The sequence below is a fragment of the Citrus clementina genome, unplaced genomic scaffold (genome assembly GCF_000493195.1).
Source record: "Citrus clementina cultivar Clemenules unplaced genomic scaffold, Citrus_clementina_v1.0 scaffold_6, whole genome shotgun sequence".
In the NCBI taxonomy this organism is placed as follows: Eukaryota; Viridiplantae; Streptophyta; class Magnoliopsida; order Sapindales; family Rutaceae; genus Citrus; species Citrus x clementina.
This window is the reverse complement of record NW_006262139.1, coordinates 7825934-7843676: the sequence shown is the minus strand read 5'-3', so window position 1 is coordinate 7843676 and position 17743 is coordinate 7825934. Positions and strand designations below refer to the sequence as shown.

The window sequence follows — 17743 nt, the reverse complement described above, 5'->3', positions numbered from 1 at the left end:
GTAAGTACCTCAAATGATAGCGAAATTCTCTACAGCGAGGCAACAACTGTTTCAGAAGGCAGAAAATGGTTGTCTGGCATTTGGCTTATAGACTTAGGAGCTACCTGGCACGTGACCTCTTGGGGAGAATGGTTCCACGCATATGAATCTATCTCAGGAGGATCTGTATATATGGGTGATGATCATGCCTTGGAGATCGCTGGTATTGGTATAGTCAAAATAAAAAAGTTTGATGGTACAATTCGCATAGTTGAGGAGGTACGACATGTCAAAGGTTTGAGGATGAATCTATTATCATTAGGAAAAATGGATAGTCATGGGTACAAAACTCATGTGGAGAATGAAATAATGAAGATTGTTAAAGGCGCGCTTGTATTGATTGAGGCAGAAAAGCTCGGTGCTAATCTATTCATGTTTAAAGGAGAAACACTATAGGAAGCTGATGCGTGTGTTGCATCAAACGGAGAAGAGTCAACGATGATGTGGCATCTCAAACTTGGCCACATGTCGAAACAAGGTTTGAAGATTCTTTCTGAGCGAAAATTGCTTCTAGGGCTCAAATCGGTAAACTTACTATTTTGCGAGCATTGTGTTACAAGAAAGCAGTAAAGATTAAAATTCAGTAGATCTATTGCTAGAAGTAAATGCATTCTAGACTTGGTTTACTTTGATGTTTGGGAATCACCAGAAATATCTATGGGAGGTGCAAAGTACATGATGACTTTCATTGATGATTATTCCAAGAGATATTAAGCGTACCCAATTAAGAAAAAATCATATGTGTTTCCAGTGTTTAAACAGTACAAAGTGGGGGTTGAACTTGAATCCGGAAAAATGATCAAGTGCTTGAGGACAGATAGCGGCGGAGAGTATACAAATGGTGAGTTTATTGCTTGCTGTAAGTAAGGAGATATTCAGAGGCAATTCACGATGACATATACTCCTCAACAAAATGGGGTGGTAGAGTGGATGAACAGAACTCTTACAGAAAATATAAGAGCTATGTTGAGAATTGTTGGTCTACTTAACTCATTCTAGGCAGAAGCAGCCAAAACTGCTTGTTATATAGTAAATCGGTCACCATCCACGGTAATTGAATTGAAGACACCGATGGAGATATAGATTGAAAAGCCAACTGATTACTCCTACCTACATGCATTTGGATATCTTGTGTACATAATGTACAATACCCAAAAACGAACAAAGTTAGATCCAAAATTTAGGAGGTGTATCTTCTTAGGGTATGTTGATGGAGTAAATGGGTATCGTCTGTAGGACCCCACTGCCCACAAGATTGTCATCAGCAGAGATGTTATCTTTGTAGAAGATCAATTGTAAAGAAGAGATGAGGATGATAGCACTGTAAAAGAAAAGTTAGAAACTGTACCAATATATGTGAAAAATAATCCGAAAAAAGAATATTCAATTCTTCTGAAGTAGTACCAAAGCACGAGGAACAAGAACCAGTAGAGTTTGAGGCTCCAGAAGTTCGTCGATCAACTCGTGAGAGACAACCACCAGCGTGGCACTCGGAGTATGTCACAGAGATCAATGTTGTATATTGTCTTCTAACAAAAAATGGAGAGCCATCAACTTTCCATGAAGCTTTAAACAGCTCAGAGGTTACTTTGTGAATGACAATAATACAGGAAGAAATTGAAACTTTACACAAGAATAAGACATGGAAATTTGTACTACTACCACACGGAAGAAAAGCCATTAGAAACAAATGGGTCTATAAGATCAAACGTGATGGCAATGACCAAGTGGAGCGGTATCGTGCAAAATTGGTGGTGAAAAGATATGCTTAAAAAGAAAGTATTGACTTTAACGAGATATTTTCTCCAGTGGTTCGACTTACAACAATAAGAGTAGTCTTGACAATGTGTGTTACATTTGACCTACATTTAGAACAGTTTAGATGTGAAAACTGCATTTCTTCACGGAGAACTTAAAAAAGAAATTTATATGCTCCAAATAAAATTTTTTGCTGAAATAGGAAAGGAGAAATTGGTTTGCAAGTTGAAAAAAATCTTTATACGGTCTCAAACAGGTGCCGGGGTGCTAGTATAAGAGATTTGATTCCTTCATCATGAGTCTTGGATACACCAGATTCAGTTCAGACCATTGTGCATATTACAAGAGGTTTGAAGATAATGATCTCATCATTTTTGTTGTTGTACGTAGGTGACATGTTAGTAGCAGGCCCCAACAAAGATTGAGTCTAAGAATTGAAGCCACAATTATCTAGAAAGTTTGAAATGAAGAAAAATCAAAGGCAGGTAAAAATAATAAAAATAATATTTTAATAGCCAAATTTTGGCTATAAAAATGGATCTGTTTGCCTATTTACACGACTGACGTCGTGTAATTGATAGTTTACATGACAATAGTTGTGTAACTTGTTAAAATACACAACTATAGTTCTGTAAATAGTCAGATGATATATTTAATAAAAAAAATTGTAATCTTTGTACTAACAGAATACTAGGTGTCATAACAGCTACTATATCTTTCAAACTTGCATGATTGTTGTCGTGTAAATTCATACATACATGATAGAAGTCGAGCAAGTTGCAAAAATACATGACTTAGTAAATAATCGGAGGAGATATTTCTTCTTAAAAAAATGTTGGGATCTCATAACAATTGGAATATTTTACATATATACACAATTATAGTATGTAAGTTCATACATACACGATAGTAGTCGTATAACTTATTAACACACACAACTATAGTCTATAGTCCAGTAATAGTAAAAGGATATAAATAGTGAAAAAAAATATTTTTTGCACCAATAGAATGATAAAGTGTCATAATAATTAGAATCTTTTGCACATTTTCACGACTACATTCGTGTAAATCCATACATACACAACTGCTGTCGTGTATGTCGGGTGCATAAATAAATTTTGACAACAACTTCAGGTTTTAACGAATGTAGTTATAAAATCCATCAAATAATAATCATATGATGCAAATGTAATGAAAATATGAGTTGCTTTAGAGTTTATCACAAACCAAACAAAACCCTAAAAATAATATAATGTCAACAAATTGAATAGATAACACAAAATAAAAAAAAAAGTTTCAAATACCTTATTTATGGGATGAATAATGCACCCAACTGCAAATAAAAATCTCAGTGCATTAGCTGTTTGTGAGTGATTTTGAGTGTGGAGTGAGTTTTTGTTGTGTGGAGTTAAAAAGAATGAGAAGTAAAGAGTGTTAGAGGTGAGTTGTGTGTGTTTTATATTTTTTTTAGGAATATTTTAGACAATATAACACATAAAAATATATATCTAGATAATTTTTAAGCATGGAGTATATTTAACTAAATACCCTACTTTTAAGGCATCTTTAATTAAAAACCCCATGTTAAGCAGTTATGTCAACCTCAAAACATCTTTTTTTTCTTCCGTTGATGATGGAAAGGAGCGGTCTGGCTGGCCTCAATTGGCCCCCTGTAAAGCCGACGCTTACTTAACTGGATCGGGCCGGAGCTTTATCCACACCCCTTTTTTAGTTTACTAAATAATCGAGTACCTGTTTGGTATTTAATTGGTATTTTTTAAAAATAAATAATATTTTATAGTTGCTATATTTTAAATTTATATGTGTCTGCTATTATTTTTTATTTTAAAATTGAAAATAATAATGCGTTCACTAAATACAATTGAGAAAGATAAAAATAACAAATATATACATTCAGTAATACTATTTTCAAAAACAATTTTTACTAAACATTTAAGTCATATTTATAGTTAAAAAATAGTTGATTATATTATCAACAACGACAATGACGAAGCAGTAGCATCAGCAAAGACGGAGCAGCAACAACAAGAACAAAGACGAGAATGTGTAAAACATGAGCCGATTTTGGGCACTAGGAAAGAGCTGTAACGGTGAATTGCTGTTGAAAGACGAGTAACGGTGAACATACCTAAACTTCTTTGTTAGGCTTAATACTAATAAGACTCGATACCAATAGATGATTTACATTGAATATAAAACCGAAACCTAACTCCATTGATTAATTGATTAGTATGCGTGCGTTTAATTAATAAAAACATTAAAAAAAATTATTCAAATTAAATAATTTTAAATATCTTTAGAATTATGGTGTAAAAAGTTTCAGAAGCAAAGACGGTAAGTACGATAACGAATGAGGGAAGCCGTTACAGATGAGCATGATGCCGTGATTGCCATTAACAAACTTTTAGAAGTCATCACTTCTAAAAAAGCATAAACATGGCATTAAATCCTATTGCCATCCCTATACCATGCTAAACTTACAAAGTCGGAATACAAAAACAGTCCTCAAATCCACGCACATTATGTGTCACTCGATATGAAAATAATCGCATCAGGTATCAAAATATTAGGAAAATTTAAGCTATCCATACTTGTTTGGGTAAAAGGCATTACATTCAATTACTCAATTCGCAATGCAAACACAATCAGCTGTCAAACATATAGTCTGAACAAAATCATGAAATAAATGACAATTTCATATCATTATCCAGATGCATAGACCATTCCATAAGTTCTCATCAAGAAACATAGAATTGAACAAACTCAGCAAGAAACCACAACTTGCAAGTCGCACCTATAATTCATGTCAACAATACACACATTACATTTCAGTGCCGATAATTGATAGCAACAAACCATCCAAGTTGAACTCGACAACAATTATATTTTATGCACATGTCAAATGCCTTCAACACACTAAAATTGAAGAACTACAACAAAGCAACAGCATTCTGATTACTCACAAGCAAAGACACTATAGTTCATACCATTCAATAAGAAGCCATAGCAATATCAGATTGACTCCCATTCACAAATAACTTGAGCTGCAAAAGCATAAGAGTGGTATGAGATTTGAAATTCTACCTAAACTAGCTTAACTGCTTGTCTACTCATGCTATTGAACCTTTGCTCCAAAATAACTACTTCTATTTCACCAATTGTATGTGAGATAGATGGAACATAGGGTGATTGAAAACTAATATTTGTTAACTGCAAATACAGGGCAACCTGCATCACAAGTGCTCTGGTAAGTAAGAGTTAGGTAGCTCAGTGATTTTGAGAAATCTAATTAGATCATCAGTTCTGTAAGGCTCAAATGACAGGAACACGGTCCTGATTCCTGAAGCATCAACTTCTGCTCCTGTATAAATTCTTATTTACAGACTCGATATGAAGAATGATTCCAAATCAACACACAATTACGCTCAGATCACAAGACCAACAAAGAAGAGAAAAAAGCACTGCAAGTGCTAATATAATTTTCAGAAGTAAATAAAAATACCACAGGATTCTAATGCATTTGTCAACCATTGAGGCAATGATAATATTTAAAAATCATGACTGCAACTTTTCGTCCTTCTAGCCATAGAAATACTTCTCATGCGATAATGACAACCGAAAAAAGAAAGAAAGAAAAAAGTGACAACGCAACACATGCAGGTAGTGTTAGGCTAAAAATCTTTTTTCATTCAATATTACGAAAGTTCGAAATAAAGAAATTTTGCATACAACATCCAAATAAAATAAACTTACACACAGAGAAGAAACAAGCTGGCATTCTTGACTGTAGAATTTAACAAAATACACTGCACTGCCCACAACATCATCAACACAAATAACCCATAGTCCAACAATCTCAGCATCTCAAGATTGCATGCTTTCAAACATTGAAAATCCTTTCGAACAACTGTTAGATCAACATGCTTTCAAACACAGTAAACCCATTTTCTCCTAGAAATGAAAATATCTAAGGCTATGGTTCTGCTCAACATCCAAACACAGCATGCCCAATATTACTCAACATGTTTACCATCCACCCACTTATATTTGACAGCCAGTCATTTTATTCACTCGCAAATATCACAAGACCTCTATTTCAAACATACCCCCAATAAATCCAAACTTCCAAAACCAAAAATCAATTTCTTTCTTTTTTTTCCACTTTAATAACCAGCGCGTGCGCCTTATTTGGAATCCCACACGCTTAAACCTTGTTAGGCCACGTAAACACGGCAATCAAATTGTTAAGTATACACCCACATTTACTTGTTAGCTAATCTTTATTTAGCTCCTATTCTGACATATACTCAGCCACGATACATTAAAAGACAAGGCAACACAAGAAACAACAAGCTTAAGCATTTATGACCCAAAATTAAAATTACCATAACATCACAATTATCACCACCATAATATTAATAAACATAAAGACAGACAATAACATCATGGCATTAAAGTCACAGTATAATACATTCACAAAGCCAAAAGGATGCAAAGAAAACATCAAACAACAAGAAGACATCTCTAAGCAACACAAAGCCATCATCATCATCATCATCATCATCATAACAACTCTTAAAACATTTATGTAAGAGCAAATAAATAACCACCACCATTCACTTCTTGAGGCTACCTCGAATGCCAGGCTTCGGCTTCGAGCTTTCGGCGTCGACCCTAGCAGCATGAAGATTGACGAGACTAGCTTCATCAAAGGGTAATTTCGGGTGACGAGCGTCGTGATGAATCTGCATAGATTTGATGTCAGGCGCCGTGACTTTGCAGAGAGGGCACTCGTATTTCGCGTGGCCGCCCTTTTCTCGGCCGGTTCGGTCGGCCATACCCGCCTTGCCGCCGCCTCTGTTGGTGGTGGCTGCGTCCACCTTCATCGCTATCTCTTTCGCCGTGTGCTTCTTCGGCTTCGCCTTTCCGGTCATCGTGATCTTTGATGTCGAGGATCCGACGGCTGGGATTCGATAAAGGGTTTGGAGGAGGAGGAGGACGATGAGAAAAGAGAGAGAAAAAAAAAACCCTACAAACTAAAGACTTGTGTCATACAATGTGATTGCTTCGTTATATATATTTACCGTAAGCGCACTCTCTAAATCCATATTATTTTTATAAAATTCAAATAAAGCGGACAATCAGATAATTAATTAATTAAAATTCTTTTTATACTTAAGCTTCTTACTATATTCAACCATTAAAATTGTTTTAAAATAAATTAATTGGATCACTCTCTCAGATGAAAGTACTAAAATATTTATAAAATTTTTTGTTTCATAACAAAATTCAAAATTTTTAAATGATTTATTGATACTATTTTATTATTATAAATTATTGTGATACATTAATGTTATAATAATAAAATGATCCAATTAGACTTGTCTTAAAACAATCTTACTAATGTTTTGGCTCCTGTCTCTTTCCCCCTGTTCATTTCTCTTTTCTCCCTCCTGCTTGTACAAAAGCCTCCTTTATTTCTTTTCTTTTTTTCCCTTTGTGTTATTTGTTTCTTTATCCACTCAAATCTTTATAATTGTGGTGGTTCATTTGTCCAATCAAACAAGCAATCTTTAGTTGCACAGGTATCCCTTTTTTTTTTTCAGAATTGTGGTGGTTCTATATATCTTATTCTGTTTTTGTGTGACATTGTATAATTTTCTTAGATCAGAGATTAAAATCCAGAGATTTCATGCTATAATTTGTGAATGTTTACAGAAAAACGATCTAGATATCAATTATAATCACCAAATTCATTAAAAAGAGGAATCTATGAAAGAGCCAAGGGGATAACATGTAGAAATTAAATCACATATGTTTACGAAAAATTGTTGGAAGAGATATTATTTATACGGTTTAGTTATGGTGGAGCTGCTCTACCTTAGAGTACTGCTAATAACCACATAATCATAATAATAATTTGTTGTTTACTATTTATTACTTTGATCGTGCGGTTATAAGACAATAGTTTACGGTTGAGCATCTTACTTATAAAATTGCCTTTATTGGTTGTTGCAATAGCTGTCATCTTGATCTTCAATGTGAAAATACAATGGATTGACCAATTAGCTATTGTAATAGATTGTTTGTAAACAAATCTTGTATTTTTACGTATGTTATTACACCTAAGTTTGATGTTATGAACTGAAATTTTAATGTGTTCCAAAAATGAAAAATCTTAGTGGTCAAGTATGCTCAAGATACCCAAGTCACAATAAATAAAATAAAATAAAGAAAGATTTAATTGATTAATTTTCTAAACTTCAATTTTTGAATTTATAATTATTTTTAAATAGTATTGACGGTTAATTTTGGGACTTATGATGGAGTGCCACATGTCTAAAAAAACAAAACAAAGACTTAAGAACCCTCTTTCTTGGGGAGAACCCATTAAATTTACCGTTTGAGGGCTTGGAGCCCTAGGGATGTAGAGAATACCCAAGGGAACACCAAATGGGAAATGAAGGAAAATGGAGACCACAGCTGACCTAGGCAATTCTAGGTTTCAAGATTTTTCTTTTCCCTCTCCCAGTTACCTCTTAGCCTTGGTGTGACAAGACCTCTACATTTGTGACAACCCATTCCATGAGCTAATAGGCTTTGCTCCAATTAATCAACTTTCTCTCTAAGCAAGTCAAATGGTTCTCTGTCAATGAAAGGGACATCACCTCAACCAGTGGTCCCAAGGAGATCAATATGTGTGAACAACCCCCAAGAATCAAAGAACACCTAATTTCTCTAAGGTACTTGAGATCTAAAAAAGGCCTACCATTTGTAACGTATTCTTAATCCCAAACAAACTCAAGAACCCACCAATTAAAAAAATACACATGTGCAACCATGAGAATATCGTAAGGCTCCAACTTTTGTGTAAGACAAATATATCATCATGCCCTACTTGAGGAGGAGCTAGACCAATAAATCTTTCCCATATGGATTCAAAGACGCCATTGAAAGTATCTTCTTCTTGATAACTCATCTTCTTTATATCATTGCTCTTTAGTCACCCTTCATTCTCAAACCAACTTAACTTGACTGTCGGAGTACTGTTGCCAGCCGCCTCGGCGCAGACTTGTAACAATGTTTTCTTTTTGTAGGTCCTTAAAACACCTAGCCCATCATAAGTGTCTTGCGAAGAAATTTTTATATTATTCTTTAATTGTCCTAGTAGACCAATCTTCTCTTATGTTTTAGCTAGTAAAAAATGGACTACAACAAGAAGCAAGGTAGCGATAGATATATCCCTTGTCTATGTTGGCAATATTGTTATCGCTAGAGCTGATCAAGAAGAAATTATGCGACTAAAAGATTATCTTGCAAGAAAATTTGAGATTAGAGACTTGGGACAACTTGGATACTTCCTAGGGATTGAGCCATTACGGTGGCTAGTCTGGAGATTGAGCCATTGAGGTGGCTGGATAAAAATATGGTCTTATTATTTCTCAAAGAAAGTATATTAAAGAATTGCTTAAAAATCTCGTATGTATCATCAAGCTCTAACCAGTTAGCCCGACATTCTCACTAAAAGTCTACCGAGTCAAGCTTTCTTCCTAATAACAAGCAGGCGAAGGGAATGCAAGATAATTTTATGTACCAACTTGAGGGGAATTTTGGAATAAGCTTGCTTATACTTTGAAATTTTAAATTACTCTTCTAGTTGATGTCTTTTATGATTGTACATATCAGTGATCTAATTAGGTTTTTTGCTCTTTAAGTTTTCTCTTTATTATGTTTATAGCCTGCATAAGTATGTTTACTTTTATTATTTCAATAAAAGTGGACAATAATTCTCTTATAAAAAACAATTTGATTTTCAAATAATCAGATTTTTCTTAAAAGCAACGTTGAGAAGCTTCTTGAAATCCAATTATTAGAGAATCTAATTAAAGAAATTAAAGGAAATTAAAAGAAAAAACGCCATCAGTATTTTGTTTTGTCACCAGCAACGGGAATTGACTTTTTTTTTTTTTATAGAAGGAATTGACTTTATGTTGACACAACCCATATTGATATTACAAATTTTATGATTAATTTAAATGAGTGGGGGTTTATAGGAGATTCTAGAGTAAATTAGAGGTAATACGCCTAATAAATGCTTGTATATTATGTATGCATTTATTTTAAAAAATCACTATTTAATTGTAATTATATCTAATTGAACTACACATTTCATATATGCATTAATTGGATATAGTTACTTTAACATACTCTAAAATTTATAGTCTTCTCTCATTCTTGTGGTGTGTCCAACTCTTACATTCCTATTTTGATGGCAACGATACCACACTGGTATAGATCACAAAATTGTTTACTATTTAGTATTAATGTAGGGTTAGTTTCCATCACTGAGATGATGATTGTTTTGTTAGCGACAGGATAGTTATCGAAAGTTTAATGTTTATTAAAATTTCATTTAATTGAAAATCTACTCTTTTTATTATAGTGAGTAAATAAATTTAATAGCTACTTAATTAGTATTTAATATTAATTTTTTTTGAAACACGAATAGAAAAAAAATGCTATTTTTATTGGTAATCATTGTTAATAATATATAAAATACAATGAAACAGAAATTAAAAATATTTTTTTATAAAATAATTTGCTTTGTTTCATGACTTTATTAATATTTTAATATGAATTTTTTATAACATAAAAATCTTAATATCCCTTCTAGTAACTCTTTTTAACTTCCCATAACTTCCAATATCTCATAAGAAGTCTATTTTCCATTCTTTTATTATTCATTTACTTCATGTTATGCTTATATAACTATAAAAAGCAAGCCATTATTTCGTACAAACATGAAACGACCAAAATCATTCTATCATTTATTGTACATCTCATCTTTACTCTTTCTCATTTCTTTACTTACTAATTGCTTTCCTAACAACATTTTTTATCCCCACCAGCAGCCCTTTATTTCTCCAAAACTCCCATTACTTTATAAGAATTTATGCTCCATAATCTATCCATTTATTATTCAGTTACATCGTATTGACATTATATAACTATAAAAAGAGAGTTAACTTGTGCTTCATTATCTATCCATTTGTTATTCATTTACACCATGTCGGGATTATACAATCATAAAAAAAAAGTTCATCTTTTTATTTTCTACAATATTAGAGTTGGCAAAAAGTCTGGACTCGTTCAGACCTGCGGGTTTTAGGCTAGGTCTACAGCGAATGAGTTTAGTCATGGATTGAAAATTTAAAAACCCACAGTGAATGAACCTAGATATGGGCTCATGAGAATAATCCGTACTTGACCCCTTTAAATTTTATAAATAAAATTTTTTTATTTTATATATTATAGGCTTTATATTTTATAAATTTATATTTTGCATATTTGATTATTAGTATATTATATATTGTATAATTAATTAATCATATTTAATTTAAGTGTTTCTTTTTTTCCTATTTTAAAATTTATTAACAATTCATTTTAAAAATTTTAGCTAAGCCTGTGCGTTTTAGGCCCAAGCTCGACCCATCAGGTATGGATGGGCTTTTGGAGGGCTTTGGCTTACTGTCAATAACTTGGGCCTGGGCCTATGCTTAAAAAAGTCCGGTCCAAGTTCTTAATTTGCCATCCCTACTTAATATGAATAAAATCAAGGGTTATTGTCAGTTTTCCCTTAGTTAAAATTAATATATAAAAAATTATCTTACTATTGTCATAGTAACCAATAATTCCTTGAGAGTATAATTTTGCAGTATTACTTTTTTAAATATATTTTTATTCATACTTATTATAAATTAAATAATTCATGTCAATGGAATTTAAAATAAAAATTTAAGAACTAAAAATAAGAAAATATATATTTTGATTTAATAAAAAATCAATAATAAGATATTTTTCTTAGAATTTTTGTTACTTTTTAAGTATTTTTCTAATAATAAATATATATTCTATATTACCAAGATAAATTATCAATCAAATGACCCATTTACACATCTTTCTTTTAAATTTTTCGTACCACATAGGGATAATAAAAAAATAAAAAAGTTTGGGCCAATCTAGCTCTCAAAGGGCCCAGACTAGGCCTGCAAGCTTTAAGCCCAGCCAACTTCTCGAGGTCTTGGCATAGGTTAAAACTTTTAAAATCCATTATGAATGGGCTAGTTAGCCTGAGCTTTATAATTCATAAATTAAAAAAATTAAAATCAAAATCAAATTGAAAAAAAAAGCCAAATTTAACAAATGTCCATGCCTGGTCCCTGCAATGGGCCAGGGATACTCATGGTTGCGGGTGTGTGTCGTCTGCGATTATTATTATTATTATTCTAGATTTTGCCCACAGATTAATTCAGTCTTTTAAAATAATCGTTATTAGTAACAACTTGGAAAAATGTTAATTATTAATTATATCATTGATACGTCGCGGAGGTCGTCAAGGATTCCAAAGCCTAGCAACAAGTATGCTGGGTACGTTTGAATTATGCATGGATGCTTGGAAGTCGAACGGTCACATGACTCAAGACTCATGCATACGTTACATGCAACATGCAGCACGATTGGAAAATGGTCGTTGGAGCAGTCTACATGGATCATAGGTTGATTCGGTCAACATTGGATCACTTGCTGATTTAATGGAGATTTATTATTTGGTTTAATTCATATTCGGTTGTTTTGTTAAGCTAAAAGAATAAGTCAAGTTGTTAGCTTAGTACCTGCCTACAATCTCGAGTGATAGTTAGATTGTTTGGCTAAGTTGTTTCAAGTATAAATAAGCTCCAACAGACTTGAATAAGGGCATTGACTATTATCCAAAAACTCAAATATCTTGTGGTCTTATTTCTCACCCTAAGTAGAAATATATCACTTACGCTTTGACTGGGACCGCTATCAGTGGTATCAGAGCGAAGTTACTATGTCAACCAACAAGGAACGCATAGAGCGTGTGGAAGTTGAGATCGGAAGCTTGCAAGATGGAATGAAGCGTATGGAACTAGGGCTTACTGACAGATTGCACCGCCTAGAAGAAACAATGAGCAAACTGGTAAATTCACTTTCAACTTCAAAAGGGACGCCAAGTCACAACAATTTTGATCACGCCAGATCCTCACAGCCTAGCCATGGAGATAGTGAAGGGAGCCACCATCAGCTAGCATCAAGACTTACCAAACTGGAGTGTCCATGATATTCCAGTGATGACCCAACGGAGTGGTATAATAGGATCATGCAATTTTTCGAGTACCAGGAAGCAACCAACGAACAGAAAGTCTCCTTAGCTTCTTTTCACCTAGAAGGAGAGGCCAACCAATGGTGGCAGTGGATGCGACGAACTTATCAAGAAGAGGAAATGACAGTAACGTGGGAAATTTTTGTGGAGGAGCTTTGGGCACGGTTTGGCCCTACTGAGTGCGAAGATTATGATGAGGCGTTGTCCAGGGTTAAGCAGACAGGGTCACTACGTGATTATCAGAGGGAATTCGAAAGACTTGGGAACCGGGTACGAGGCTGGACGCAAAAGGCCTTGGTCGGGAACTTTATGGGAGGATTGAAGCCGGAAATCTCAAAGGAAATTCGGATGTTTCGGCCCAAAACTTTAAAAAAAGCTATAAGCCTTGCACTTATGAAGGATGATCAATTGACGCAACAAAGGAAGTTGCTGTGACCACAGTACCTCAACCGTACACCACTAGCACCAACAAACAATACCCGCGCCCAACCAACGAGACCCATCAAACGGCTGACTTGGGACGAAATGCAGCGGCGTCGAGCAATGGGACTTTGCTTCAATTGCAATGATCGATTTACAGCAGATCATAAGTGCACCCAACCTCAGTTATTGCTCCTTGAAAGTGAGACAATGAATGATGAAACTACATATGAGGGAATTCCTGAATTTTTATGCACAGAACCTGACACTAGAGAGCCAACCGATCCAAAAATCACTTTCTATGCCCTCACTGGATGGGCAACCCTAAGAACCATGCGGGTCACGGTAAAGGTAGGACCATATGAGATTATGGTTCTGATCAATAACGGTTCAACTCATAATTTCATCAGCTCGCGAATGGCCAACATGTTACGACTGCCAATCATTCCCACAACAGGATTTTCGGTGCGAGTGGCAAACGGAGAAACGCTATCATGCAAGGGAAAATTCGAACAGGTTAAGGTATTATTATAAGAAGTTCCATTCACTTTGACTCTTTATTCACTTTCAATTACAGGGCTGGATATGGTGATGGGAGTCCAGTGGCTTGAGATGCTAGGCTCAGTGGTTTGCAACTGGAAACAACTTACCATGGATTTCACTTGGGAGAACAAAAGTTGCCGGTTACAAGGCATCGGGCCTCAATCAATCCAAACAGCATCCTTGACCGAAATTACCAAAGAGCTGAGACAAGGGCAGTTCGGTTTTGCCATTTGTTTCCATGTGAATGTAGAAGACTCTCTCAACACAACAACTCTAGATATGCAAGACTTGTTAAAGGAATACAACACTTTATTTCAAGAGCCAACAAAACTGCCACCTAGACGAGACATCGACCATAACATCACATTGAAAGAGGGAACTGAGCCAGTCAACGTACGGCCATACCGCTACGCCTATTTCCAGAAAGCCGAAATTGAAAAACAAGTCCAGGAGATGCTGAATTCGGGACTCATTCGGCCTAGTACCAGCCCTTTTTCATCACCAGTACTAGTTGTCAAAAAAAAAATGGAAGTTGGCGATTTTGCACCGACTATCGGTCTCTCAATAATGCCATTGTTAAAGACTGATTTCCAATCCCTACAGTCGATGACATGTTGGACGAGTTACATGGAGCAGCGTACTTCACTAAACTGGACCTAAGGGCCGGATACCATCAGGTACGTGTAAACTCAGCCGACATACACAAAACGGCTTTCCGCACACACAACGGACATTACGAATACTTAGTAATGTCGTTTGGCTTATGCAACGCACCATCGACATTCCAGGCCATCATGAACTCTATCTTCCGTCCCTATCTCAGGAAATTTATCCTTGTTTTCTTTGATGATATACTGATATACAACCCCTCTTGGCGTAGCCACCTTACTCATGTTAAGCAGGCAATGGAGGTTCTTAAACAGCATCAATTTTTCCTTAAAGCAAACAAGTGCACTTTTGGCCAACAAGAACTCGAGTACTTTGGCCACATAATTACCAGCCACAGGGTAAAAGTAGATGAGACAAAAATTGCGGCCATGGTCTCCTGGCCTCAACCGAAGAACATCTCAGAGTTGCGGGGATTCCTTGGCCTTACGGGTTACTACAGAAAGTTCGTCCAAGGATATGGAGTTTTAGCTTGACTACTCACGAATCTTCTAAAAAAAAGGCAGTTTGAATGGACTGCAGAAGCGGACAAAGCTTTTATCAATTTAAAAAAGGCAATGACAAGTACACCTACATTAGCCATGCCTAATTTTAATGAAACTTTTGTTATTGTGACAGACGCATTCGGTGATGGCATCGGCGCAATACTCCAGCAACAAAGGGCAGCCCATCGCTTTTATGAGTTGTGGCTTGGGAATCACAAAAAAAATCTTGGTCCACATACGCAAAAGAGATGTTGGTGATTATAGAAGCTATCTGTGTGTGGCGACCTTATCTGCTGGGATGAAAGTTTATCATCCAAACCGATCAATGCAGCCTTAAGTACCTTTTGGAGCAGAAAATTACGACACCCAAACAACAACAATGGCTGGCCAAATTGATGGGGTTTGAATATGAAATCCAATATAGACCCGGCCGTGAGAATGTTGCCGCCGACGCCCTTTCACGACGACCTCACAATTATGCTCTTAACAGTTTATTTGTGGCGCAGGTATCTATTTGGAACGAAATAAAAACGGCTGCCTAAGATGATGATTACATGCAGCAAATTACACATCAAGCCCTGACTCAACCCGCTGACCCTTATTTCATGCGTAACAGGATGATTTTCTTCAAGGGCCAAGTTGTAGTTCCTCTTCGACTCCGTCAATCATTACTTTTTGAAGCCCACGACACTAAGATGGGAGGTCATTCAGGAGTTCTATGTACTTACAAACGTTTGAAACAATAAATTACAGATTTGAACAATTTAGATTTTTCTGTGATAGCGCAAAAGAAAATTTCTATAATTTAAATTTGGACCTTATAAGTATCCACAACTAAAATTTTGTGTGTAATTGAAGGATGAAGAAGAAAATGACCCGTAAATATTTTGTTTTTAATATTAATATTTGTGGTTTATTATAAAATTGTGTTCCTATTATTTTGTGTATTACACTATTAATTTAGTATGTATCAAATAATTATCTTTAATTTAATTATTTTTTCTATTTTATCTTTATTAAAGATTTATATAAAAAATTCATAGAAACCCAGGCCTAATCTAGCCCAATGGAGGCTTGCTTCAAGTCTGATCTGTCTAAATTTGAAAAAACTTTTAAAAGGTTTGAACCTGTCACCAATAATATAAAGATGGGCATAGGTTTGAAAAAGTCAAACCCAAGCCAGTAATTTACTTTTCTAGTATCATGGAGGTTTTTAGATATTATAAAAATTGTAGCCTAATAAGTACCATATATTAATTTTAATAGAGGGAAAATTAGTAATCTCCTAAAATTAATCTATGATCTATTGGGTTTCTTCTTTCCTCTCTCTCCATTCTTTATTTCATGACCGTGTTGCTTGCCAATTGCTCTTCTAAAACTTTGAAATAAATTTGAATTATCTATAATAAAACAAAATAATATAATTTATCCATTTCGGTCATTTCAATTTACATGACTGGATTAATTTTATCAAACAGACAACCTAAAAAACAATTTGATAAGTGATTATGTTATAAACTAAATTAATAAAACATATAACTTAAATTAATCAAACATGAATTATGTACAAATCTAATCCTAATTTAGATTTATTTGGAACGCTAATGCAATCGAACAATAGCCTACATGAGAGTGTTGTATGAAAGTAAATGAGTTGTAAAATACAATTATACAGATGAGATGAGCCAATTTTAAATTTAAAGTTAAAAAGAAAAAATGGGATAGAGAGGGAAAGCGAGGGAAAAAAATCATTTGGTAACTAATTTTAAAATAATAATTATTATTTTTTTAAACATTAACCTCACATAATAAGGAGGCAGGTACAAAGATATTTATCAGTAATTGAAGGGGCTGAGTAAAATTACCCAAAGATCTAATGTTAAAAATTTCACATAGAACATAAAATTTGGGGGGGTGGGGGATTAAGTGTACACAAATCTCTATGTATTGTAGAACAAAACTACAGAATATCGGGAGTAAGCCACAGAACAATGAAATAAAAGAATGTAAATTGATATTTGGACAGAAGCAACTTATAAGCAATTTGAGGATAAAACAATTAATGTAAACTATGGTCAAATGAATTATGTAAAAAAGATGTGTATGAGAAAACCAAAATAAGTAGATTGCTGAAGCTTCGTGCTAAATTGGAGACACTTGAGGCAGCTTCTGTAGATTTTCTTCTCTGTAAAGAAGCCGTCTTTTCTTTGAACCGTATCCTTGATATTGATAGATAATGCTGTATAGGCACTGCCTCAGGCACATGACGTTGAATGTCTCCATAAACTTCAGATCAGTATCCCTGGATTTCAAGCCGGCAAAATGCCGGTACTCCTCAAACACAGAAGACAAGCACCAATTCTGCAATTTTCTCAAGCAACCAACAAGACAACCCGTCCGATGCTGAAGTAAAAGCAAGAGGATAGAACATTAGAAAAATGCTGACATTACAAACGTTGGCTAAACTCATAAAGCTACGAGTTCATTAAAATGCCTTATTAATTGCAATCAAAAGGAGACCTAAAAACCAAATCTCACCAGAATGCATTCAGATGAGATTGTAATGCAAACAAATAAAATATAATAGTATAGTCTGCATTCATAAAGAATATTTGTAGCTTTCTAC

The 17743-nt window shown here is 34.6% G+C and overlaps 2 protein-coding genes across 2 annotated transcripts in view; both read right to left on the bottom strand.

Annotated features, from left to right (window-relative positions):
- Positions 1-6199: 6199 nt before the first annotated feature.
- LOC18038306 lies at positions 6200-6868 on the bottom strand. Its single transcript, XM_006428522.2, has one exon. It carries the CDS (start codon positions 6750-6752, stop codon positions 6435-6437), a length of 318 nt encoding a protein of 105 aa, XP_006428585.1. The 5' UTR covers positions 6753-6868; the 3' UTR covers positions 6200-6434.
- Positions 6869-16973: 10105 nt separating this feature from the next.
- LOC18038304 (tyrosine-protein phosphatase DSP3) overlaps positions 16974-17743 on the bottom strand; it is a 2305-nt gene continuing 1535 nt past the window's right edge. The window contains exon 5 of the mRNA XM_006428520.2: positions 16974-17520. Coding sequence (XP_006428583.2) covers positions 17260-17520 — 261 coding nt within the window. The 3' untranslated portion in view covers positions 16974-17259. The remainder of the gene's footprint in view (positions 17521-17743) is intronic.

Bases quoted from the DNA above. Each gene is read 5' to 3' on its own strand.
- LOC18038306 (XM_006428522.2), bottom strand. From the start codon at position 6,752: ATGACCGGAAAGGCGAAGCCGAAGAAGCACACGGCGAAAGAGATAGCG.